The sequence below is a fragment of the Micropterus salmoides genome, unplaced genomic scaffold (genome assembly GCF_014851395.1).
Source record: "Micropterus salmoides isolate LMB-PRFRI ecotype aquatic unplaced genomic scaffold, ASM1485139v1 Ms_hic_scaffold_10, whole genome shotgun sequence".
Lineage (NCBI taxonomy): Eukaryota > Metazoa > Chordata > Actinopteri > Centrarchiformes > Centrarchidae > Micropterus > Micropterus salmoides.
Window position 1 is genome coordinate 6,491,855 of NW_024040041.1, and position 24,438 is coordinate 6,516,292.

The 24,438-nt window shown below is 41.2% G+C and overlaps 1 protein-coding gene across 2 annotated transcripts in view; it reads left to right on the forward strand.

The window, feature by feature from the left end:
* The first annotated feature begins 6,522 nt into the window (after nucleotides 1-6,522).
* LOC119882542 (serine/threonine-protein kinase BRSK2-like) overlaps nucleotides 6,523-24,438 on the forward strand; it is a 28,432-nt gene continuing 10,516 nt past the window's right edge. The window contains exons 1-15 of one of the 2 annotated variants that reach the window (XM_038692600.1): nucleotides 6,523-7,644; nucleotides 8,061-8,155; nucleotides 11,894-11,979; nucleotides 12,301-12,441; nucleotides 12,811-12,927; nucleotides 14,373-14,406; nucleotides 14,497-14,565; nucleotides 15,227-15,373; nucleotides 17,939-17,970; nucleotides 18,861-19,025; nucleotides 20,325-20,422; nucleotides 20,571-20,721; nucleotides 20,906-20,966; nucleotides 22,829-23,441; nucleotides 23,824-23,872. In XM_038692600.1, coding sequence (XP_038548528.1) covers nucleotides 7,557-7,644; nucleotides 8,061-8,155; nucleotides 11,894-11,979; nucleotides 12,301-12,441; nucleotides 12,811-12,927; nucleotides 14,373-14,406; nucleotides 14,497-14,565; nucleotides 15,227-15,373; nucleotides 17,939-17,970; nucleotides 18,861-19,025; nucleotides 20,325-20,422; nucleotides 20,571-20,721; nucleotides 20,906-20,966; nucleotides 22,829-23,441; nucleotides 23,824-23,872 — 1,946 coding nt within the window. In that variant the 5' untranslated portion in view covers nucleotides 6,523-7,556. The remainder of the gene's footprint in view (nucleotides 7,645-8,060; nucleotides 8,156-11,893; nucleotides 11,980-12,300; nucleotides 12,442-12,810; nucleotides 12,928-14,372; nucleotides 14,407-14,496; nucleotides 14,566-15,226; nucleotides 15,374-17,938; nucleotides 17,971-18,860; nucleotides 19,026-20,324; nucleotides 20,423-20,570; nucleotides 20,722-20,905; nucleotides 20,967-22,828; nucleotides 23,442-23,823; nucleotides 23,873-24,438) is intronic. The other variant, XM_038692608.1, reaches the window with a different exon arrangement.

Below are 24,438 nucleotides of genomic sequence, written 5' to 3' on the forward strand. Positions count from 1 at the left end.
ACAACTTGTCAATCATAGATAATCCCGCCCTGAAGCATACTCTGCTTCATGGTCTATTTCCCTCTAAATGGGACCATAATTTACTAAATGAACATCATGCTGTATTGAAGAAGACATGAAACTAGCGACTGAGATCATAAACTTATTAGGAAAGTGTTTACTGAGGTAATACATCAGCTGGCCATTCGAAAGAATGCAGGTTTAAGGGACCACATTCGCATCAGTTCGCAGAAAGCTTCCCGCTTGTTTAAAACTCCACCAGCCAGAGCATGTAATGTCAATCCGTCCAGCCATGTACTGTACTGCTGTAGCATCACTGTACGAACTCTTCTAAAAAAGTAGTGAATGCACTTTGACCAGCAAGTTAACACTAAAAAAGTTAACTACTAGCTAATGCTACTTTGTCTTCATCAAAGACGACCATAGAAATAAGTCTTGGTCTTCATTGTGTTATCGTTGACATTTTGTGGATGTGTGTGATTTAATGTCTCCTTTCTCATAATGTAAAAGTAAACTGAAAAGCTGTAAGGGGCGTTAGCAAGCTAACTTTGTTAGCAAAGAAAAGATTTAAAAGCACACAGTTCAATGAGAATATTGAAAAGGTTTTATTTTGTTATTGTATTTAGTTATACTGGTGTATATGCTATCAAATCAGGTTCCCTGTAGGTTGAAGATGTTAAATTTCTTCAGTGTGTCATTAGTAACTCAAATGTGATACCATGCTGTTAAAACTTTGTTATTATGAATTGTTACTTATTAGGGTCTTTAACACATTTGAATGTAGGTTATGCAGTTTAGTTTTGTATATTTAGTGCAGTAATATTCAGTATACCATTGCAGGCTCACGTATCAGTCAGATGTAAATTTGGTAATAAAAAGATTCATAGTGCGCAACTAACTACTGCCTAAAGAAACCAAGTAAGAGGCAATGCTCTGGCCACATACCCAAACACACGCAGACATCAATACTGTCAGCTGTCTGTTTGGCTGTCCTAATCTAGCCCCAGAGGGTAAACTGGGACTCCTTTTGGCATCATAACCACACATTCCCAGATTAGCCTGCCCTCTGCTTTCACTCTGAGCCTTTCTGTCAGAGGTATGCATTTGTAACACCTAAAAGCCACATATATATATAGTAGTGTACAAAAACCTTAGGTCACTTGAAAAAAATTACATTGATCAGAAGAGTGAGTGTTTATTACCTTTTAAAGTTGATTAAAAATACCTTACAGCAGCAAAATAAACACTGACATTTTTCAATACACCTCAGTTCTGTTCCATTTTTTCCTTAGTTAGTCCTGCATTCATTCTTTAACTTATATGATTTAAGAATATGTCTCCATTAAAAGTGAGTTTTAGGTATGATTTCTCTCATCTTTAAGATAACCAATACTGAACACAAGAGGGAGCCCCACCTACACCACTCACTATATATTAGATATTTTTAATTGAAAGATCTTTAAAGTTAAATGATACTGTTGTAATTCCTTCACCGCACAAAATTTGATCAGTATGGTATCCCATGAGACAGTCCAGGTGTAAACATGTGATGCAACTCTGTGCGTGTGTGTACATGGCATATATGACCTGTGTAAACAGGAATGTTCCCTTGGTATCAACATGTGAAAGAATAAATGGCAAATAGTAAAGAGATTTTTTTCTGGTCTTCCGACCACGCAAAGCGCTCTACAACACTTGTCACATTCATCCCTTCATACACTGATGGCAGAGGTTGCCATGCAAGGTGCCAATTGGTTGAACACAAGAAATGATACCATAAATCATTCATTTGCACACACAAAAACACTTCATACTGTACATAGTAGCATGTGTTGCAGTTACGTGAACACAGTGACAAACTGCAGCACTCTGTTCTTGACATCCGATACACCATGTCCATCTCAGAAGGGCGTGAAGTTGAATGCTCGAGGGAGATTCCACTGAGGGGGGAGGAGATACAATATTCCTGCCTGACTCTGTAGAGAAAAGCCTAAAGGGGTAAGGGAGCAGTGTCTGTGTGTGTCTGTGTGAGAGAGAGAGAGGCAGGCGTCAGGTGGAAATTGTAACACTTTTCATAACAATGCAGCTACAAGCTGCAATATTGCAACATTTTAGTACACACACTCACACAAGCTGTTGTATCAACTACTATTTCAATTAAAACTGCTACTGTATTTTGACAGCTAATAGTTAGATTCATTTTAGTTTGCTTTGGTTGAAATTAAATGACAAAACATCTAAATACCACCATAATAGATTAGAAACAGTCTTCCTGGTATTTGCAGTTTCTGCCCTTGTTTAGGTAAGGAGGAGGTCTAAGAAGAACTCACAGTTCAGCTACAGAATAAGTAGCCTTATAGTGGGAAAAAATATAACCTCCATCCATCCATCGTCAACTGCTTATCCTGCGTACAGGGTTGCAGGGAAAATATAACCCATTGAACCATAATATCTTTTGACTGTGACCAAAAACTGTGGCCCTTGGCCAGTTTTGAAACCAATAGCATATCTCATTATCTTAACAATTAACTGAAAAAGACACACATTATATTAGCATTTATTTGGATTTGTGTCTCTGTCCACGTGAGGAATGTAAAGACGTGTCCCCCACAGGAAATGCACACCTGGCCGGTCACTGCATGAAGTGGGTGTGCTTGTTAGATTGTTGGTTTCAGAAAGTAACAAAAATTGTTGGGTGCAGCTCCCCCCAGTTCCAATGTCAGACAGGTGAGGCGGAGGAAGTTTCAGATGACTTCAGCTGAAGTAAACTTACACCTTAATAGAGGCCACTTAGATAATGTAGATACCACTGGGTGTAGGAAATTGGAAAAGCAGCACCTGTGACATCACACATCATAGGATTAGTTTCTGAAGGGACTTTTCAAGGTTGCCACCATTTTTGTCAATTACAGGAGCCAGAACACTCAAATTTGAACAAAGGGGATCGAACTGAAGTTGGGAAAGCAAGTAGAAACCATCTCAGCTGACTGTGACAGGCTGAGACACAACTTATTTTTTCATGTATTTCAAGACAGTTGCAGGATGATTTCACAATCCGTTAAATGTGTTTTCTTGGAGGCAGCCACTACTGCATTAAGAGGAAGAGCAGCTCAAGCCTGTCCTGGTTTCCTTCAGGTGTTGCTTGATAGCTTATCATAGAAGCTCTTACAATGTGCCATTCTTTATAGTATATACATATGTTTTTAATCTTTCTTCCTAGACAGGTAGGCCAGTCGTGCCTATTATATCCTGCGACAGCGACAGACACCTGACTTTTTTTTGCGTTTGATTTATTTATAAATTCACAAAGTTTAGTCAAAAGACATATTTTACCATCGACCCCGTCTTGTTGCTATCATGCCATTTTAAAAGCTCTTATGAGCAGGCCTAATGACTGAAAAACAAATGAATGCACCTTTTCAGTTCAATGTTAATATAATTTCTTTGAACTTTGCTATTTGATTACTCCCTTATTTGCAACAACATGATTTATCATTAATTATTTTTTGTGATGAATCAACTTGTCCATGTTGTTTTTTAAATATTCTTTTTTGACAGCCTTTTTTAAAATTAAAACTGAAGCTTTTTTGGCTTTAGATAGGCTATGTGGAAATGTTGATCTGATTTGGTGAGGCATTTCAAAATGGGCAAGACGTTAATCCACAGAATCAACATTAACCCAAACATGTAAAATCACCTTTACTGTTATTGAGCTCAGTTTCTATATATATATATATATATATATATATATATATATATATATATATCATATATATCATCTTTATATTAGCTAGTAGGCCTACTACACTATACCAAGCAACAGCCCTGCTTTGCGTTACAGCTGCAGCACAGAGGTCAGCAGCTTAGTGAAGCTATGAATGAAGCAGCAGATAGAGCAGACAATCACAATACCGACTTAAGTTGCATCATTTTTACTACACAAGCTACACACAGTTTTATCACTCTAAACATAAACCACTACATCACCATCTTGTGGCTAGAAGATGCTATTACATAGTAAATATATATATAGCACCACCCTATGGTTAGGAAATGCACTTACATCAGCAGCTGCAATGACTTGACTGATTCCTTTGTGGAAAACATTTTAAAGACATTTTCAACAGCATGTTTCATTCTGTAAAAAATCAAACCATCCCCAGACGTCTTTGATTAATACGCTGATGACAGTTTTGAATATATGTTTGAATGTGGATGGAGGTTTTGAATGTGCAACACTGGACAAGAAGAGAATATACATTTCTGCTTCACAAAATCATGTCAAACGACTTTTCTGTCATTTTTGCTCATTCGGGTGGAAAAACCATCTAGAGATAATCTCACTGGCATGGATTTACATACTCATGCATGGCATCATAATCTGAGCTACATTAACCTGCCTGCATCAAGAGATTAAGATTAAAATGGATTAAGATTTGGGAGTCAGCGTCATACGGGCATCACAATGTGAACCTTAATCACAGCATACAGGGATGCACATTATGATCTGTCCCAGGGGTCAGTGGTGTACAGCGGCTGCTCATCAGTGTAGTGGTTTTTTTTCCATTTTGATTGGATTTTAAGAAATATGAAGCACATATAAAGCAGCATGTGCCACATTTACCAGCTAGGGGGTGGAGCATTTTCTATTTTATCATTTTCATTATTGTTGTCAGTTGTTCATGAAAGAGAAAGACATCCCAGATAGCAAACATTATTGAAACTTTGTTGAATCAACATTCTGTTGTCAACGCTGATTTCACTGAATCAACATCAGAGTCTGATTCATCATCATTTTGAACCCTGAAATACTGACACAATGTTGAAATCATAGCCAACTAAAAATCAATGTGACTCCATACTTATTTCAACCAAAATTACTACTTATTTTAAGCACAAACATGTGTGCTCAACAGAAGCACCCACGACAGTGAGTGTACATGAGCCATAGCTCAATCATTAAGTCGCACAAGAGAGAATAACCATTACTGACTTGTGTCCCCTCAAGGTGAAGCTTCTTTAAATTATTAGTCAGTTTTAATCACATTGAAAATGTAGCCTCAATGCATAGGTGTCATTTACACTGGGGATGCTGGGGACATGTCCCCACCACTTTTTGAAATGGCTGATTTTGTCCCCATCACTTGTTTAAATATGTTGTGTTTTTTTAAAAAACCTTCTGAAAATGCCTTTAGAACGGTTCATTTGAACATTAAGAAAACATGTAATGTAATTAAAATATAGAAGAAACAAATGTGCATTGTCCAAAAAACGTAACTTAGCTGTGTTGCCTCAGCAGGGATGATATTACTTGAGAAAAGTTGATCTACAGGAGAAACAGATCTGAAAGCAACACAGAATACCCGAGAGATGCTCTGACTTAGATTCTGTTATGTATTATGGAATGTAACTTGCCACCTGAATTTTGTGTTTCATTTTACATAAATAAAAACATTTCCACCATATGTTGGTTCAGAAACGTTCTCCAGAATGCAGGAAATGAAGTGTTTAAAGATCAAAATATCCCCCAGACCCCCGCTCAGATGCATTGAGGATATCTTTAAAACACTGTTTGAGGATCGTTTCATTCTCCTGTAACTAATATTGCATATCATGATGTCTGGCGAGCTAAGTGTCTCTTCACACCCCTAATCTGAGCCCCTATGTCCCCACCACTTTTCAACACTAAGACGCCCTTGCCTAAATGCCCCATGAAGACCGGCGGCTCGTGCAGCAACATGTCGAGGTTGGCACGACGCAGCTGTGATTTAACATTCATTAACTCATCTATTATCACCTATACTTGATCATTTCTTATTGGTGAGCAACAGGAATCCGTGATACATCCAGCGTTTATCCATGCAGGAAATGTGCATATAAGTGTTTCTATGATATTCCTATTCATGTGGCTTGTATTAATCTATTGTATTTCTTTTCATTATAGTGTGCCTGATGCCTACTTGGATATTGTTCTGTTGTTGCAGCCAATCACATAACGTGGAACTTTGCTGTAGTAAAAAAAAAAGGGTGGGGGCGAGAGAGAGGGAGAGAGAGAGAGAGAGAGACACACACACAGCCAGAGAGGAGGGGTGGGGAGGGAGAAACGGAACCCGGATGCTGATGCTGACCGATGAAGAGAAGGCAGCTCGAGAGAGGGAGGAGGAGGAGTGTGAGAGGTAGGTGGGGGGGGGGAGAGAAAGAGAAACGGGGGTATTACGGGTAGCAGCGGAGTGAAGGAGGCCATCCCGTGAACGATGGACACTCCCGTGGATGTGGGCAACTTCTGACAACCTGGAAAATTGTTTCCTGCAGGGCGATTATTTAAAATTTTTGGGGGGGGGTTGAAAAATTGTTGTCATTTGTGCTGGAGGCAACAGCTTAGCGCCGGCTGAGGGAGGAGATGCGGTGATATCATGAGCGTAGCCGGCCAGGGAGAGAGAAAGAGAGACAGAGAGGAAGCGAGAGAGAGAGGAGGGGAGGGAGGGAGGGAGGGAGGAAGAGGGAGCACGGGGAGTCGGCTACCACCGGGCCAGCTGAGGATGCTTGTTGTTTCTAGAAATAGGATTAATCACCGGGCCGAGCGTTGATCCTCCTCCGGCACACCGAGCGCACCTCTCTCCGCTGCAGCTGTCCCGACCGAGGGCGCGTTTCGCCTGTCTGGCCCGGTCTGCCCGAGGCTGTTTGCGTGTTGTATGCTCTCCCCCCTCTTCCTCTATTCCCTTATGCAGGGCCGGGGAGGGGTGAGCCAAAGTGTGCACCGGATATTGGAAAACCCATTCTTCTTGCTGATGCTGTTGTGATAATAGATTATTATCCGGACAACGCCGCATCTGCACACAGAGAGACAGATCCTGACCAAACGAGGCCTGGCTCGAGAAGAAACGGGAATGCATGATCTTGGAAGGATTATGAAAACATTTTTGGACCGTAGCGGTAGCGAGGAGGGGGTCCCTGATATCGATCAGAGAATGGATTCAATCAGGGCATTCTGACTTGGGATATCTGAGACTCTGCTCCTACAGAAATCAATCCGTGGCAAATGTAGCCTTCCTGTCCAGGTCTGAAAGAGATCTTTCTTTCCTGCTCCACTTTTGGCCAGCTGCATAAGCTACATAGGATCAATTAGCTTTAAACTACTGTTATTTATAGCAGGGGGTGGGTTTGGCATCTCCCATCCCTGGCACCGGTCAAACCTCACACGTCCTCCTCTTTCTGATCGTTTCTACCTTCCCCCTGAATGATGCTGCTTTCTGTGCTGAAATAAAAGAGACACAACCCGAGACTGGGGAATACTTTATTCTAGGCCTTATAGAGTGGAAACTGGGCCGGTTCTCACTCCAAGCACGGACCTGACCGCATGACAAACAAGTGCATGGGAGTAGCCTGCAGGGCCCGGCTTTAGATCACGACCAGTCCTCCGTACCTCTCCTCTCCTCTCCTCTGCTCTCCTCTCCAGCGCCGTATAGCCGCCTGTGATGTGCGTTACGGCGTTACGCACGGAGCAGGAGCGACCGCTATCTTGATCTGCCTTATAACACAATTACATCTCGCTAAGGATGAGCAGCAAGGAGCTGACGCTGGTCCAGTCCAACCAGTATGTGGGGCCTTACAGGCTGGAGAAGACCCTGGGGAAGGGGCAGACAGGTAGGAACCTCATTAATTACCTCGAGTCTTGTGAGGCAAATAGGCTCGTCTGCAAGGCGCATCAGCTGATTCCAGAATTCAGAATCACTTTAACATACCCCTGTGATATCCAGAGGTCAGTCTTTTTTATCTAACATGGTTTTATTCTGTTACCACCTTCTTAAAGGGTCATCTACAATTCATTACAGCAACAAAAAAAAAACAAATATTCTGGGAGAAAACATTACAGCAGGCAAATAGGCCTGTGGTATAAATATCCCAATCAGTCTTTTTTATGAGCTGAGTTTGGTCAATGTTTGTGACAATGTCAGTAAAGCATTTTGAATAATTTATGACATCCCCTCCTTCCTGTTTTCACACTGCATGATGATTTCTGATACTCAAACATTTTCTTCCTCTCTCTGTGTGTCTCTCAGGACTGGTGAAGTTGGGTGTCCACTGTATAACAGGGCAGAAGGTGGCCATAAAGATTGTCAACAGGGAGAAACTCTCCGAATCAGTTCTAATGAAGGTACAGTACTTATGATTTCCCTCATCCATCTGTCTGTCTATTTACCAGCTGCATCTGTATAGTCACTATGAATGTAATTACGGTGGCTTCAAAGCTCAAACCATGTAAGCTTGCACTCTCCAAACCTGCAAAAACAGCAACAGAAATAAAGTCTTTATTTTTGTCTGTGTTGTAACTTGGAGCTGCCCGAGTGTGTGGGCACTGCTTCTGTATGCCGAACAATAGAGATGATTTCATTCTGCTAATTAAGCCTGCTGATGAAAACTACTGCAGCTGAAACACACTGGACTGAAATACAATTAAAATGTCTTTTCATGTTACCGTTTCTAATGTGGCTGATTACTTACTTTCTTTTTAAAATACAGCAGGTTGCACAGGGAGTCCTTTAGGAACAGAGAAGTACGGCGTTGTGGTGGTGATGTTTTTGTTTTAGTACACATGCATAGAGCCTATGTCATTCTTTTAATAACACAGATTTTGAATAACATCCAGGCTTGAGGGCCTTGTTCTATATAAGATCAGACACTTGTGGAGCACTAAAAACAAAAAGCCACCCTTCATCCCCATGCAACTGTCACTGGTTCCCAGTCATCCGGATTTTACAGTATTGTTTGTTTGTCATGTTTGGAAAGTTGCCCATTGCCTACTGTGTGAAACCTGCCAGTAACCACGTTGCTGGACTGCTGTCTGCTAGCTGAGAAGACAAGCTGAATTGACACATTTATGAAAATGTCAACACATTCTGAACATGATGAGCTTCATAAAGACAGATGTTATTTCAGGGCTGTTGTATTGAATTGCATTAGATTGTACAGGTGCACCTACTGGCTCCTGACTATTATCTTTTATTACATAGAGTCTCATGCAAAAATATGTAGGCCTACTCAGGGTTTGGCAAATAGCTACAAATGGACCAAATCTGGCTTTACATCGGTATAATTTCATCAAAGCCTTTACGTTTCTGACTACATATCAAACAAGTCCACGTTAATACAACACTCACATGCCCTTATGTAGGTTAAACAGTTATTGGTCACTGTAATCTTGTGCATACTACGTGTGAAGACATCTCATTGTTAAAGATGAGGGACAAAATCCACAGTTTACACAGAAAGGCATTCTAAAGTTTAGCCAAAGCTAGCATGAGACTAGCCCTCCACCGCAGCTCAGCAAGAAAATACTATAATGGAATTTAATACTCAAAATACTTTATTTTTGGAAAACACCCATTTAAATTGCCTTATTCAGACAGACATAAAGTGACTAATAAAATAATCAGTATGGGTATGTGAGTATTAGATTATTTTGTCTTTTAATTAAACCATGCCAAATGTCTTTAGTTCAAACACACCTTTAATTCATCAGGGTTTAACTAAAAGAGATATGGGTCTCTATAATACAAATCTCAAAGATATGAGATTTTTTTACAAAGGCAGCAGTTTAGTCTTTAAAACAGTTGTTGTCATAACTTCATAGAAAGATACTACAGAGGTGCTTGCTTTGACTAGCTTAACATAGCTTAATCAATGAAATAGATAGTGTCTTCTATCACTCTATCTGTCATAACTTTAAAACGGCATTAATAGTGTCTTTGGCCATATTGGGGCAGCATAACTGCTGGCCCACAAGCTTTAAACATAATATGTTTAAATGTTAATGTTTTGGATGAGTATCTTAGCTTAGTGCTAGTGTTAGCAAAAACTTGTCTATTTACACATCTGGCAAACACGGAACCACGTTAGCATTTATTTGAAATAATGTGCTACCTGGTGAACGCTTTGAGCTATTTTTTGGTCTCCACCAACTCCTGAGAGAAATATCGGTTGGTCTAGCTGCTAAATGCTCTTTGGTGCTGGACAGGTAGTGTACAGTGTAGTGGCAGCTGGTGAAAAATATTTATGGGTCTGTGCTATATCCACTCAGTTTCAGTAAACGTCCCAATACAATTTAACACAAACTGCAGGATACAAGTGCTCTCTGTGAAATAGTCAGAAATTATTTAATGCCAATATTAAAAAGTGAACATAAACATAGAAAGTGACACGAAAAGAAAATACTCAAGTAAAGTACAAATACCTCTAATTTGTATTTCAGTAGAGTAGGCCTACTTAAGTTTCTGTCCACCACTGGAAATAACCACATCTTAACACTTCAGAGCTGTAAATTCTGATCTATAAACTATACAGCTTACCTCTGTAGCCAACCACTGGTGAATAGCAAGATAATCTGCATTTTTTACTCCCTCCAGAATGGAATCTTTAAGAAATGACAGCATGCAGTCCAAAAGTTTGTTTTCCACAGTCTGAGGTGCCTTTGAAAATGGTAGCTGTCTTAAGGTGCTCCTCCAACACACAGTCCAGAGAGGCAACAAGATCTACTGAAAACGGCAGGGTTGTCAAAGGATTTGGCCTCATTGTTTCCGTGCAAGGCCGGCTCAAAGGCCAGCTCAAATGCCCGGCAGAATTTAACACATGTGTTAAACATGCCTGTTCTTATCCACCTCTTCATTGTGTTTCCTCACCCCAATCCTTTGGCCTTCCTCAGCTGTGTAGCGATGTTAACCCTGCCTAACATGGCTAGCTTCACCGTATCGTCCATATGTGCCCTCGCACACTCATGTTTCTTAATCTTCTCAGATAAATGTTTCGTGTCATTTACTCCTGTAACAGTATATGTTGTATCCGTCCGCTCCGGCTGCCATTTTAAAAAGCAAGCATGGGAAGCAAAATACGGCATTTACATGATTGCATCCAGCTACCCAAGCTTTTCTGTTGTACCAATTGCAGAAGAAGCTATGCAAGTACATTGTACCTTTCTTGCTAGCCTGTTGACTGATTTTGATGTCAAGTTGATCTTGGCCAAGCTCTTTGACATGTTTCTCCTCTCAAATGGATTTTGAAGAAGAGATCTTACTGAATTTGTGGGCGGCTGAAAGTGTCCCTACTCTCCCACCAACTGACTCTGCTTAGTGCGAAAAATTTATCGCTCTTCAGATTTGAGGACGCTGATTAGCTTAATTAATGTTGCTATGGGTATATCTTGTCAGCTATTGGCTGCGCTGCTGTACTGCCTGGGCGATATTTCTATCGCCCCAGAAGAGATTAGTGGTTGAGCAGGAAGCTAGATTCCCCAGGCAGGGCAGCTCCCTCTATTGGCCAACAGCCACTGGTACAGTGGGTTTTTAGAGCTTTTTTTTAGAGCCTGCTGCATCTGAAAACGACACTAGCGGTGAAGAAGTGGAGAGCAGTTTGAGTTCACCAAAATAGTAAAGTTGCAGTCTGTAAAACCAAAGCAATGAATCGAAAGACGCTAAAACTCTTCGCAAACCTAAGGTGGAACTGCAGAGTTTGTGATAATAGTCTGTAGGTTTGTCACTGTGAGTGACACCTTTTACATTACACATAGTTATTTGGTTCACTGTTCATGTGAAAATATTGATTAGTGCAGTCTTAAAGTCTTAGTATGTTAGGAGCTATAGTTTTGAGGTACGTAGCGTGCTGTACAGGCCATGGTCTGCACTTAACTTGCTGAATTTACAAAACCATTTAATACTGTCTGTTCTACATTTGACCTAACTCTGCCTTTATAATTGCTTCCTCCCTGGCTATCTGTTTTCCATCGTATTTGCCTTCTTCTTTCTTCTGACATTTCAATCTGCATCACCTTTTTAACCTCTCTCCTCCTCTCTTCTCTCTCCCTCTCTCTTACCCCCACCCCACCCCCACTCCCTCTATCCAGGTGGAAAGAGAAATAGCTATTCTTAAACTAATAGAGCACCCTCACGTTCTGAAGCTTCATGATGTCTATGAGAATAACAAATACCTGTGAGTATCTCTTTAACTTCCTCCTCTGAGAAACTGACTTTTCTTCCCTCTCTGCTTCTGGTCCCCTGAAACAACCTTGAATCTGAAAGGGAAAGGAACTGTAAGACAAAGCCAAGATAAATAACCATAGGATATGGAAGATATAGAGGGTTGTGTGTGTGTGTGTGTGTGTGTGTGTGTGTGTTTGTTTATGTTTATATGTGGAAGAAGCATCCATGACTTGTGTGCATGCATTTTAATGGCATTTGTTTTTATATACATGTTTTTGTTACCCTTCCCTTTCCACAGCTGTTTACATCTCTCTGCCCTTCTGTCTCTCAGGTACCTGGTGTTGGAGCACGTGTCTGGCGGAGAGTTATTCGACTACCTGGTGAAGAAGGGCAGGCTGACCCCCAAAGAGGCCAGGAAGTTCTTCAGACAAATCATCTCCGCCCTTGACTTCTGCCACAGTCACTCCATATGGTCTGTGAGAGGCTTTTGACCTTATGAGCCCTGCCCCCTTTCTTTTTGGTCATATCTCCAGTTTTGTCTCTCAATTTTTAGTAGTTTTTGCCGGTGTTGTGTTGAAGTCTGTTTCCCCATCGATTTGTATTTGCCCTTGCTTTAACCTGAGCTAAAAGATATAGTGAAAAAAACAAAAATCATCTGATTGGATCACACAGCCTGCTATAAATTCTAACTACAAAGTTTGGAGCGCAATTCATTACCAGTCATTATCTGAGGGATTGTTAACCTACACCTCAATGTTAAGCACAAAAACTTTATTTGCTGTTGATCATCTGGAAAAAAAGACTTAAGTACTTTCATTGAACGTGTGTGTGTGTGTTCCAGTCACAGAGACCTGAAGCCAGAGAATCTTCTCCTGGATGAGAAGAACAACATCAGGATAGCAGACTTCGGCATGGCCTCACTACAAGTCGGCGACAGCCTGTTGGAAACCAGTTGTGGGTGAGTGCTGGGTTACATCTACCCATTTAAATATCATCTTGAATTATCTTTACTGTACTGTATTGTAAATGAACTACAACGATGGCATATATGTTCCCAAAACGTTAGTTACGAATAGCTGTGAGATGGTGTTCATTTTAATCTCACAATGGCCTTAAATAAAAAATGAGATTCATCTTTCAGGTGATATATAAAGTTAGTAAGATTTAAGCAATTGGTAAAAATTTACACAAATACACAAAGTGTGGAATTCTTTTTATCCTGACTGGTGTGTTTTTGTTTGTTGTTTGTTTCTGTTTTCATGGTAATGGTGATGTGTGTAGCCAAACCAAGGACAGGGCTTGCAAATTAGCTTCAGCTAGAAACCCTATATGCAACACATTTGTTCAAGTTACTAGTGACCTGTTACAAGTTACTAGTGACCTGTTACAAGTTACTAGTGACCTGTTACAAGTTACTAGTCACCTGTTACAAGTTACTAGTCACCTGTTACAAGTTACAAGTTACTAGTCACCTGTTACAAGTTACTAGTCACCTGTTACAAGTTACAAGTTACTAGTCACCTGTTACAAGTTACTAGTCACCTGTTACATGTTACAAGTTACTAGTCACCTGTTACAAGTTACTAGTCACCTGTTACAAGTTACTAGTCACCTGTTACATGTTACAAGTTACTAGTCACCTGTTACAAGTTACAAGTTACTAGTCACCTGTTACAAGTTACTAGTCACCTGTTACATGTTACAAGTTACTAGTCACCTGTTACAAGTTACTAGTCACCTGTTACATGTTACAAGTTACTAGTCACCTTTTACAAGTTACAAGTTACTAGTCACCTTTTACAAGTTACTAGTCACCTTTTACAAGTTACAAGTTACTAGTCACCTGTTACAAGTTACTAGTCACCTTTTACAAGTTACAAGTTACTAGTCACCTTTTACAAGATACTAGTCACCTGTTACAAGTTACTAGTCACCTGTTACATGTTACAAGTTACTAGTCACCTTTTACAAGTTACTAGTCACCTCTTACAAGTTACTAGTCACCTCTTACAAGTTACAAGTTACTAGTCACCTGTTTCAGTGTGTCTCTTCTGCATTGTCCCTGACAAGTAAACAATAAAATAAAATAATAAATAGGAACACCTACGCAATGCTCTGGTCTGCTTCTTTTTACATAATCCATGGCTTTGTTCATTAAAAGCTCCGACATTTTTAAACCACCTGCCTATCAGGGAGAATGTGGATTTAACAGATAAAATTAGTAAGGGATTGTAGCTTTCACCTGGATAAAACCGCAGGTGTTTTTGTACACTCAGAATGGAATATTTTTGTTTTTTAAACATGACTCAGCACTCTATACACACAGGATCTCAGTGCTTCCTTTATCTATGTGTATGTTTGTATCTGGTTAAATCTTTTAATAGTTTTTTTCTTTATTTATAGATCCCCACATTATGCTTGCCCAGAGGTCATAAGGGTAAGTTACTTCCCTCTCAGCGTGTGTGTGTGTGTGTGCGTGTGTGCGTGTGCATGTCTAATGCTACCCTGTCCTTGCATTGCTTTTCAGGGGGAGAAGTACGACGGTCGCAGGGCAGATGTTTGGAGTTGTGGCGTCATCCTCTTTGCTCTTCTTGTGGTAAGAAGATTCTGTTGCATTTTCTTTCTCTGAAGTTTTTTACCACTAGTGGAGCAATATTGTGGAGACTGGTCACCATTTCATTTACATCTCAGGCTCTACTAACAAGGTAGTAGGATGCACGAGCATGTGGGTGACATGACTGCTGACATTACACTGAAAGTTGGCAATGGTAACCTGCCAAGAAATGTAGGAATGTGCCAGCAAAAAGCAGGAAGAAAAAGATTCCTTGTGAAGCCTTAAATATACATGCAATGTGTTTGTGTGAGAAAAATAACACCCTATAAAATGGTGAACTGTCGTTTTACACTATAAGCTATTTACTTTAAGCTATTACTTTAAGCTATTGTACTGATTAGACAAACAAGATATGGTGTGTTATTTGTGAGCTTTTTCGGCAAATTTTGTTTCCAGTCTCTGTGCTAGGTAAGGTAAGCTAACCAGCTGCTCGTGGTAAGAAAGCAAATAAGTGTAAGTTCTTAAGTTTAAAGCAGGACATAATTTTCACCAGCCATTGTGTATGAGTGGACGGTTCAGCGTGCCTCCACCGGAGCAGGATTGCTCGCCAAGCCAGAAGGGAATCGAAGGATAAAGGATTTAACGCTCGTTTCCTATTTTATCTTCTTTCTGTCTCTCTCCACCCTCTCCCATTTTTTCCCAGGGTGCCCTGCCCTTTGACCATGATAACCTGCGTCAGCTTCTAGAGAAAGTAAAGAGCGGGGTATTCCACATGCCCCACTTTATACCTCCTGACTGCCAAGCTTTGCTTAAAGGAATGATAGAGGTCAACGCTGACAAGAGACTCACGGTGAGGAGGGAGGGACCATGGGGCTTATACAGGGAGAGAAAAGACACATTAACTTAACTAATGGCAATGTACTTTGAATTATGTTGTAGTGATATATATAGTCGTATTGTTGTATACATGTTTTTTCTCTATCATGGAACAAAAATATCAGAACTCGTTTTTTGAACCAGATGAGATACATGTTTCCACAAATAAAGTAGAATGAATACATTGCATTTTTGCGTTTTGAGTCTACGATCAGAGAGAAAACTGGCAAAAAATCTATCAAAATGTGGAGGCCATTGTGTCAAAGTCTGCTACCCCTAAAATAGTGATTGGACGTAAACTGCAATGGAGAACTTTAAGGGAAGTAGCAACACTAACTAAAGAAGGCGGGGCTTATCAAACTGTCAATTGTTGCCTCACACATTGCACCACATCAGTTTCTACAGCACATGAAGCATGAACCAGGCATATCGGAGGGAGGAAGGACAGAAAAGACCCTGCTGCAGGCTTGGCTTCAAGATGTGACAGAAATTGACCCTGACACATGACCAGGAGAAGGAAGATGAGGAGGAGGGTGGATTGAACAGAGCAGAGGGGAAGGACAAAGGTACTGCTTTAAGGCAGGAGCAGAGTCAGTTTAACAGCAAGTCTGCAGTTTATCATGGACACCAAGATGTATATAGGAGGAGAGGCATATATATATATGAAGTACATGCATATATGTACTTAAAAAGGAATGGATGGGTCAAGAGGCTTCATCAGTGGCCGTAAAGGATGGAGGCACTGAGGGTGAAAGAGATGAGGACCTCTCTTCCTTTTCAGCTTTCCCTCCTGAAAGCAAGGCTTGAAAGGAGACAGGCAGTTCAGAGCGTGATGGAGGGGAGAGGGTATATGAATGAATAAATGAACAATGTGAATGGACTGCTAGAGGAAATTCCACCGCTCTCAGGTTCTAAATTGAAGCTGGAATAAAGCGGGCATGTGGGGTGGAAATGAATTCATGCTTAGGAGGCAGAAAGACGGAGACAACTGTGCTAATGTGGCTTGACTCAGATGATGCTGTTAAGTAAAGACAGTGAGAAAGAAAAGGCCTGGTCAGTTAGTCATTCTGCTACAACAGAGTAGATTTAATCAAAGCTGTGGCTTCGTCTGATGAGCTGTTGATTAATAGAGCCTGAAACCAGGTCAGAGTGTCTCTCTGTCTCTGTCTGTCTGCTAGCAGCCTCCATGGAAACCACACACCATGCAAGGAGACTGATTTCAATCCAGTTCAAAAGTATATCAGTATCTAGCAAGCAGAGCATTAGGAAATGAATCCACATATCTTCAATTCTGCGCTTTTTTCATCACATTCTTATCACTTAGGAAACAGGAATGTTGGAGTGTAACATCCGTGCTGCAAACAGGACTCTATAAGCAAGTTAACAAAGCAAAGCTGTCGCTGCATGCAGCTACTTGCTAGTTTCCTCTCTGCAGATGTACAGATACAGTGTTCACACCAGGCCCACATTTGACTTTTTAAATGCTTGCAAAACTGCAGCTGTTCCATTATTCCAACCCCAAGAGATACTGTGCAGCACTGATGTGATGGCTACCACTGTATGCAGTCCTAATGCAGAATATATAATGTAATCGTGGATTTAGGACAGGAAACTTTTTCTAGGGTTGTGAAAGTAGAAGCCGTATAAAACATGGATGTAGTCTCCACGACGTTGCCCATAGGTGAGAGATTGTGAAGTTCAATGTAGGTGTCTTCATCTTGGCAGCGCCTCACTCGCCTAACTCCCGGCTAATACAGAAATGGGCAAAGAGGTGGAGTGTTGGTGGAGCTCAGGCGGGCCGAATGAAGCTCGGTTGTTGCAGTTAGCCACCCATCACTCAGAGGACTTGTGTGATGTCTAAATTTTTCAGCACGGAGGTTGCCACTGGGTGGAAACAAATAGAAGCGAGTCTACAGCTATGCTCTGTGACGCTGTATTTGAGCTAAATGCTAACATCAGTACGCTAACATGCTGATATTTAGCAGGTGTGATGTTTACCATGTTCACCATCTTATATTGGAATGTTAGCATGCTAACATTTGCTAATTAGAACTCAGCACACCTACCGTACAGCTGAGGCCTATGAGAATGTCATTTGTTTTGCAGGTATTTAGTCGTAAACCAAAGTACTGGACAAAATAAAATTCTTACCAGTTGATACCGCTAGATGTAAAGTATTACATTTCATCCTGACGCGGGATGCTTGCAGCAAATTTTATCATAATCTATTCTATATTTGTTGAGATATTTCAGTCTGGACCAAAGTGAGCGAGCATCCGTAGAGCCATGCTAAAAACAGTATTAGACATAATCAGGGTTCATGGTTCATAGAGAAAGTTCATAGGAACACATTTAGACAGGCTAATTCCTGAATTGTTACATTCTTACCAACACTGTGCAAACCAGCAGCTAAATCTAGCACTATTGGCAGTGCTGAATTCCATAACGAAACGTATAGTTTTTTTCACAGAGAAACTTATATATACTATAATATAATGTTCAATATTTAATATTGTCTTATATTTTTTGTTGATTACAGCTAGAAGCAATACAGAAACACTCCTGGTACCAGTAAGTACATTCATTTATCTTACTTTTTTTCCCTTTCACTTCTCCACCAAGCCACCCCGACCTCCCTTTATATATTTTATAATTGCCTCAAAATGCTCCAGCTACTTATACTGTTATCAGCAAAGTGTTTACAGTTTCAAAGCAAGAGTCAAATTCTCTATTTCCGCTTGTTAATTTCAACCTTAACAGGGTATTATGTTCAAAGTGAACAATCATAACACCAGATCACAGGATAGGTTAGCTTTAAAAGTTCCTCATAGAAACTCTGATCATAAGTGGTAATATTTTATTGGTGGTTTAAATCTAGCCTTTCCATTTTCACCAAAGGTAAAAAAAATATATATTTCTATTATTATTTTTGTCCTTTGTTCATAATCCATAATACTACCTGCACTGCTTTGTGAAATCAGAACCTCACCGCCGTCTCGAGCAATGCACACTCTTTGCACTCACTTTATATTAATTCAACAGGCGTGGATGCCCGCTCATTGGAGCATTATTGGTAATAAGTTGTGCTACTGAACAAGTATACAAGAATAAGTAACATCATACCTTCTGGGAGGTCAATCACCCCTACGTTTTGGAAGAGAAACATGTGTTGTGTGCACATCTGTCAGCTAACGGCATCAATTTCAAAGTGCTTGTGTGTGTTTATATAGTCAGTGTGCTCTCTGCTGACGTCAGCATGTTTTGCTCTATGTGTTAAAGCTGAATATGTCTCACTATGTACCTTTCCACTGCAGTTTTTGAACCGCAATAATAATAAAACTCCCTCAGTTGACATAAACCTGCGTAATGTTGGACCTCATTGTCTGTCACGGCTTGCTGTAAACTTTGAGATGTTTGTAATTGCACATGCTAACTACAGCTACTGACTTTTTCCCTATCAGGGGTGGTCGTAATGAGCCTTGCCCAGAGCAGCCGCCCCCCCGCAGGGTGTGTGTGAAGAGGATCCTGTCCTTAACAGATCTGGACCCTGACGTCCTGGAAAGCATGTACTCCTTAGGGTGCTTCAGAGACCGGGTCAAACTCACACAGGACCTTACAAGTGAGGAGTGAGTAAATATAACCCATCAAACATTTCCACTTTGAATAGATGGCGATGCATCAATGTGCCCTTCTGTTATGCGTGATGAGAACTCAAACATCAGTTTTATCACTTGATGACCAGTAGGCAAATGTAATCATTAAACAGGTACAGACTTGTCAACAGACTTGTCAAGTCAAAATTGCGTAAGTGTGTGTTAATTTTTAATTTCTCTCACAATGTATGTCTCTCTCTGTCTCTGTCTCTCTCTCATTGTCTTTGTCTCATTGTGGCCAGTCAATTACTTACATCATTAATCTGCCTGACATGGCAGGAACAAGAGCGACAATCCCGACAATGTCTCTTTCATCTCTCTCTCTCTCTCTCTCTGCCCATCCCTTGCGTCCCCCCTCTCTTCCAAACTGGTGTGGCTTCTCACTACCCACAATACAACAGCAGTGCAGCCCAACAAGACAAGCCAACAAACGTGAAGCGTTTACATTAAAGCACTTAATGTCTTTATTTTAACAATGGATCAAACTTTGTGAAAGGGCTCGCTCGTAGTGACAAACGTACAGAAAATAAACACCCGACATCTGCAGTTCTCCACAGCTCTACGTTTTAGCATCTCACAGCTCATTTTGATTTTTTCAGCCTGCAACGCGACTGCTGTGACTCATAGCTCTCATTATGCCCTTTACCAGCCGCAGTAGGCAGCTGTTGTCAGTGAAAAAGTTCAGATAAATTCACCACAGACTACCTGACCACACCAAACGGCAGACAGACAAACTTAGCAACTAGCTGGTGAACATAGTGGAGCATTATCTAAAGATCCAGATATTTCCCTTGAGAGTAAACAGAAACCAAAAATGGAGCTAACAGATAACTTAATGTGACAATATGTCAGTATTTTGTTTACAGTTTGGCCAAATCAATCTATCGCAGCAGGTTTAAAAATTTGTGCTACAGTTTCAGTGACCCCCATTAACAAAAAATTAGCTTGCGAGCTAATTAGCTAGCTAACAAAGCAGAGCTGACTGTTTTAACAGCAACTATGAAGGATTTGAATGTCTATGTCTGGTCTGTCACATTCATCATATTTTAGAAACTATTTATCAAATATCACCTCCATCAGTTACAATTTTTTGCCATTTATGTGTGAACCTCTACGATGGTGCCAGCCATAATTGTCAGGAGATTTGTGACAACCCTGACAGGCTTTTCCTGTGTTTTCACACTTTTTCTCCAACTCTGTCAGCTTAAAGCTATCTGTCTTCTCTATTTCTGACCTTTGGTTTCTGTGTCTCTCTGCATCTTTTTTCTGCAGGGACAACCAGGAGAAGATGATCTACTACCTCCTGTTGGACAGGAAAGAGCGATACCCCAGCTGTGAAGACGAGGATCTGCCACCCAGAAATGACATAGGTGGGAACACTTACTCTTGAGCTGTTGAACCCTTTTACGGTCCAATCAAGAACAAGAAAATAGCTTGATTATGAAAGCAAATGTTATTTTCACAAAAATTGTTAGAAGATTTTTTTAAAGACTTTTACTGATATTATTGTCCTTCAAGATCCACCAAGGAAGCGTGTGGACTCACCCATGCTGACACGTCATGGCCGCTGTCGTCCAGAGAGGAAGAGCCTGGAGGTCCTCAGTGTCACAGAACAGGGGTCTCCCACCCCACCTCGCAGGGCCCTGGACACTAACGCACACAGCCAGAGGTACGGACCAGCACTGACATATCATGACAGTTCTTTTAATTGATAGAATTTGTGGACAACAGCCAAGTTAATATTCCATACAAGTGGGAATAACAATTTAGAATTATAAACTACAGAATCTGTTTTAATTGTTGCACCTGAAAATCCCACTTCCCTGAATGTTGATTGTTGCTGTCCTTTAAAGGTCTCGTTCAGTCAGTGGAGCATCTACAGGTCTGTCCTCCAGTCCCCTCAGCAGTCCCAGGGTAAGAACTTCACTCCACTCTGTTCTGTACTACTCTCTGTAATCCTCCAGTGTAGAGCTTTTGTCTCCCTCTTCGGAGAGTGAGAGTAATTAAACACTGTCACACTGCCACACTTAGTTGCTCCTTTCGCTACGGTAAACCAATCATTGCTGGTTGCCATAAAACACATCACTGGGACGTCACCACAGACAGATTTAAAATACTGGTATACTGCGATTACAGTATAGTATAGTCTCAATCAGCATTGTATGAACTCATTTGGCAAGGATTTGAACGTAGTGGATGTTCATGTTCAAAAGTCCCACACTCTAGTTTTAACCTTTGCATAGAACTATTTTTAACCTCTGACCTAGCTGCCTAGTAAATATAACCTGCAGTCTGAAGACAGAGAGCTCATCTTTTTAGATTCCAAAGCCTATTAAGTTGTATAACGAAGATGACAATCTACAAAGTTTCACAGCTACATCAGATCCAGAATAATCTCACCCATTTTAATCTCCCTATGCCTAGAACGGTCTGTAAAATGTGCTGTTCTGTACATCACATAATCGGACTAAATGATTACACTCATGCGTTGGGGGATTGACACAGAAAGCGGCATTAATGTTTTATTAATGATCTGGGCCCTTTCTGAGTCAAGTTCGCTATATTTCCTCTATTTTCTGTGATTTTTTTTTTCTTTCCACAGTCCAAAGATATGTAGTTCAAGTTAATTGGTCATAGAACGTCGTAGACTTGGTGACTCAAGGAAAGTTGTCCATTTCTATGGGTCAGCCCTGTAATTGACCTGTCCAGCGTGTAGTGTACAGAGCTATGTGCCAAAGGTACAGTAATCAGGCAGCATTACAAGACAAGCACATTGGTTTTGGTATTTTCTTTGTAATTGTTGACAATAATAAAATATAGGATAATTCCAGCCTTATCCTTAAACTTAATAATTATAATTTGGATTTTCATACGGGTTCCTGAATGCAACATAGTGTTTATCAGTTGCAATCAATCAGTCAATATTAACTCTCTGCAGGGTTGTGTATAAAAACAAAGTTGCCGAATCTGTCTTCCCAGTATTTTCCTATTCAATACACAGTATATACAGTAAACATATGTATTATCAGCAGCTTCAATATCTCAGATTTGGCCATCTGTCACAGTTTGTTTAAGCGGGGAACAGGAACACAAGGGTTTGGACCCAAATGCAGACACCAGGGCAGAGCAGGCGCAGTTCAAATGGTATTTAGATTAAATCAAAAAGTACACAGGCTCACGGGAAGGTGAGGCAGGCAAGGGACAAAACCAGGAATGCAGTATGCACTGGCAAACAATTCCAGAAGGGAGCGGTTCAACAATCATTCAAGAATCAAAATCCAAAAGCACAGGCAAGGTTCAAGGGAAACAAGGTCCAAAAACGCTAGCAAAATGGCAGGGATGCTTGACTCATTGAATACAAATGAGGAAAGGAGAACTAGACACAGATGAAACTTACAGGGCAGGGCAGACAATCAAACTCTTTAACATAAAACTGGAAATAACTGAAGAAAACCCAAAACCATGTCACCATCAAAACCAAATGTCCTCTGATGATGTTTTTTGCTCTGATAACTCTTTCTCAGCAGTCACTGCTTGCCACGCTGTTCTATCATACATCATCAGTCATACACATTCGCATTTTATAGACACCCCATGCTGCCTCATTCCAAAGTGTGTGTACGCATGCTGACTAAAAACACACATAAACACACAAATTCATCTTGCACCTGATCAAGGCTTGTTGAAGAATCATTTCCATGAACCATAATTCATGACCATTGCTCTCTCATCCCTCTTTCCCTCCTTCTCCCCATCTCTCTCTGTCTGCCCATCAGAGCCCGGTCTTCACTTTCAGCCAACCAGAAGTCACCCCCACCTCCGCTTCCTCCTCAAAAGACCCCAAACCAGGAAGTGCCACCACCTCTCGGCCTACCCGCCAGGCGCCTGACCCAAAAACCCAGACCCTGCCCTCAAAGGGCCCAACTGACCGGCCCCCGCTCCACTCCATGAAGTCCCTCCCTCTCCAGACTCCACGCTCTCCTTCCCCGTCCCCGTCCCCACTCCTCTCCCCCATTCCACGCTTCTTCAACTTCCCTTCTCCGTCTGTGTTCAAGTCCAAGAACGTCCACTCGTCCTCTAACTCCTCTGCTACCCCTCCTCCTGTGTCGCAGGTCACGCCGCAGGGCTCACCGCTGCCCACCCCGCTGGGCACACCTGTGCACCAAATCCAACACCCTTCCTCCACCACCCCGCCCTCCTCTTCCTCCTCGTCTTCTTCTTCCAGAGTGGACGGAGCCGGCGGGGTCTCGCTGTCACTGACCCCGCCCTCCAGCCCGGGCGGCAGTGGCAGCCTGGCTGCCTCGAGCTCCGGCCACTGGAGAACAAGGCTCAACTCGTTCAAAAACAACCTCCTGGGCTCGCCACGCTTCCATCGGCGCAAACTACAAGGTGAGTGACGTTGAAGAATTTTAACAAACACAAAGTGAATGATGACGGCGTCAATCCTCTACACTGATTGTTTGGGGGAAAAAATAAATCCTAAACATGTGTTTTGCAGCTGTAGCAAGAAGTAACATTTGTCTCCATCAATGTCAAGATGCTCTGCTAACAGTTTAAGCAATCAGGTCTCCTACTGTGTCGCTGCATCCAAGATAGAATCTGTTATTATCAAGAAATGACTGCATGCCCCAGCCTGCAGCCTGCGGCTGTGTTGAGTAATGTCTAATTCTGTGATAATCTGTAATTAGGGCAATTAAATTATGGCCTGTCATCAAGATTCACTGCTCTTTACCATTTTTCTTCCTCTCTCCTCTCTCTTTCTCTTTTTTAGTCCCTACATCAGAGGACATGTCCAGTTTGACTCCGGAGTCCAGTCCAGAGTAAGTCTGCACAGTCTCAGTTTGTCTTTCTCTATTTGCAAACAGTTTGACATATTAACTGACAATCAATCCCACCACAAGCTTAATTTAGTAGTTGTTTAGAGGGTTTATATTTGATAACTAATTTTAATTAACTTTTTTACAGAGATGTGATCCTTGTAGTAGGATAACCTTTTTCTTTTGTAAAAACATTCTTGAAGCACAGGAAATTGCACTTGAAACATTTGAAATGATCTTTCCCACCAAGCTTACCCCCAAATCAATTTAAAGTGGCTTTAATGTAAGTTAAAGGAGTGGCTCTTAATGACCCCCCCAGAAAATGATCACCCAACTATACATTTCTTCAAGGTTAGCAACCTGCTGGGGAACATTGTGCAGCTTTTAGCAGCTAAAGAGCTAGATATTTTTCTCTGGAGTTAGTGGAGCACAAAACAGAGCAAAATGGAGAGTGCATACTGGTTTTCCATTCATCAGGTGGTCAGAAACACGACTCCAAATGAATGCTAATGTTGCTCCATATCTGTTGAATTTGTAAATATGAAACGAAAAAAGTTTAAAAGGGCAAC